Source organism: Emiliania huxleyi (assembly GCF_000372725.1).
Source record: "Emiliania huxleyi CCMP1516 unplaced genomic scaffold EMIHUscaffold_11602, whole genome shotgun sequence".
Lineage (NCBI taxonomy): Eukaryota > Haptophyta > Isochrysidales > Noelaerhabdaceae > Emiliania > Emiliania huxleyi.
Genome location: NW_005201447.1, coordinates 1 through 1,003, shown reverse-complemented (window position 1 = coordinate 1,003; position 1,003 = coordinate 1). Strand labels below are relative to the sequence as shown.

At 59.3% G+C, this 1,003-nt stretch overlaps 1 protein-coding gene across 1 annotated transcript; it reads left to right on the top strand.

The window, feature by feature from the left end:
- Window positions 1–134: 134 nt before the first annotated feature.
- On the top strand, window positions 135–704 carry EMIHUDRAFT_260694 (hypothetical protein; the record flags this gene model as incomplete). Its single annotated transcript, XM_005791053.1, has 1 exon — window positions 135–704. One exon carries the CDS (start codon window positions 135–137, stop codon window positions 702–704), a length of 570 nt encoding a protein of 189 aa, XP_005791110.1.
- Window positions 705–1,003: the final 299 nt, after the last annotated feature.

Genomic DNA, 1,003 nt, shown 5'->3' with positions numbered 1-1,003 from the left:
TGCGTGGGAAAGACTGGTGGGCCAGCGTTGGTTGCAACGTCGTGCAGAGTGAAACATGCCGCGGCGGCGAGTATGACTGCCCCGAGGACTACAACTTTATCCTTGTGCGAACCGACTGCTGGGGTGACTTGCGCATGCAGATGATCACCCTGATGCTGATCAAGCCGCTCTATGAGCTCCCTCTGCAAATCCTTCTCCCGCGGCTCACAAACAGGCTCAACTTACTGAGGCGCAAGCGTTCCATCCGGCAGAGCCGCGGAGAGGGGTGCTGCGGCGGTCGCTGCGCCTGCAACGATCAATGCTGCAGCAGCGGCTGCTGTGGCAGAGGTGGCGTGGAGTCTGCCGACGGCGAGGGTGCCAATGATAGCGCCGTGGCGTCCCTAACGAGCCGGATCGAGCGACAGATCGCGCTGCCGGCCTTTGGCGGAACCGTTGCCGAGTACAACAGCAAGGTTGTGCAATTCGGGCTGATTGCCTGCTTCTCGGCCGTCTTCCCGCTCGGCACGGCACTCGCGATGGTCGTCAACTTCATTGAACTCCGCGTCGACGCACACAAGCTCGGTCACAACACGCGCCGTCCTAATATCGTTGACGAGGTAGTCCTCCCCTTCCCACCGGAAAACCTGTCCAAGAAGGTCTGTCGAGCCAACCAGTCGTTTAGCCAGGCCGGGCGGCACTTGGAGCACTTGGAGTGCAGTCAGTAACCTCACATCCAGGGCCGGGGAGCTGTGGCTATTTGAACCATTCGCCATTGCGGGCCTCAAAGGGGTGGCCGAGCCCCTCCAGCGGCATGAGCAACTGTGCCGCTCCCGCTAACGTGTATCTTCACTATCAACGCGGTCCGTGAAGATACACCGCTTCGACTTGGAATCCGTGTATCTTCGTATGAAGATACACCCCGCTTCGCCGCGGAACCCGCATAAGTAAATCTGCGGTGTATCTTCGGTGTATGTTCCGTCCGTCTAGACACACGGAGGAGTGTAACTTCTCTCATGACACGAAC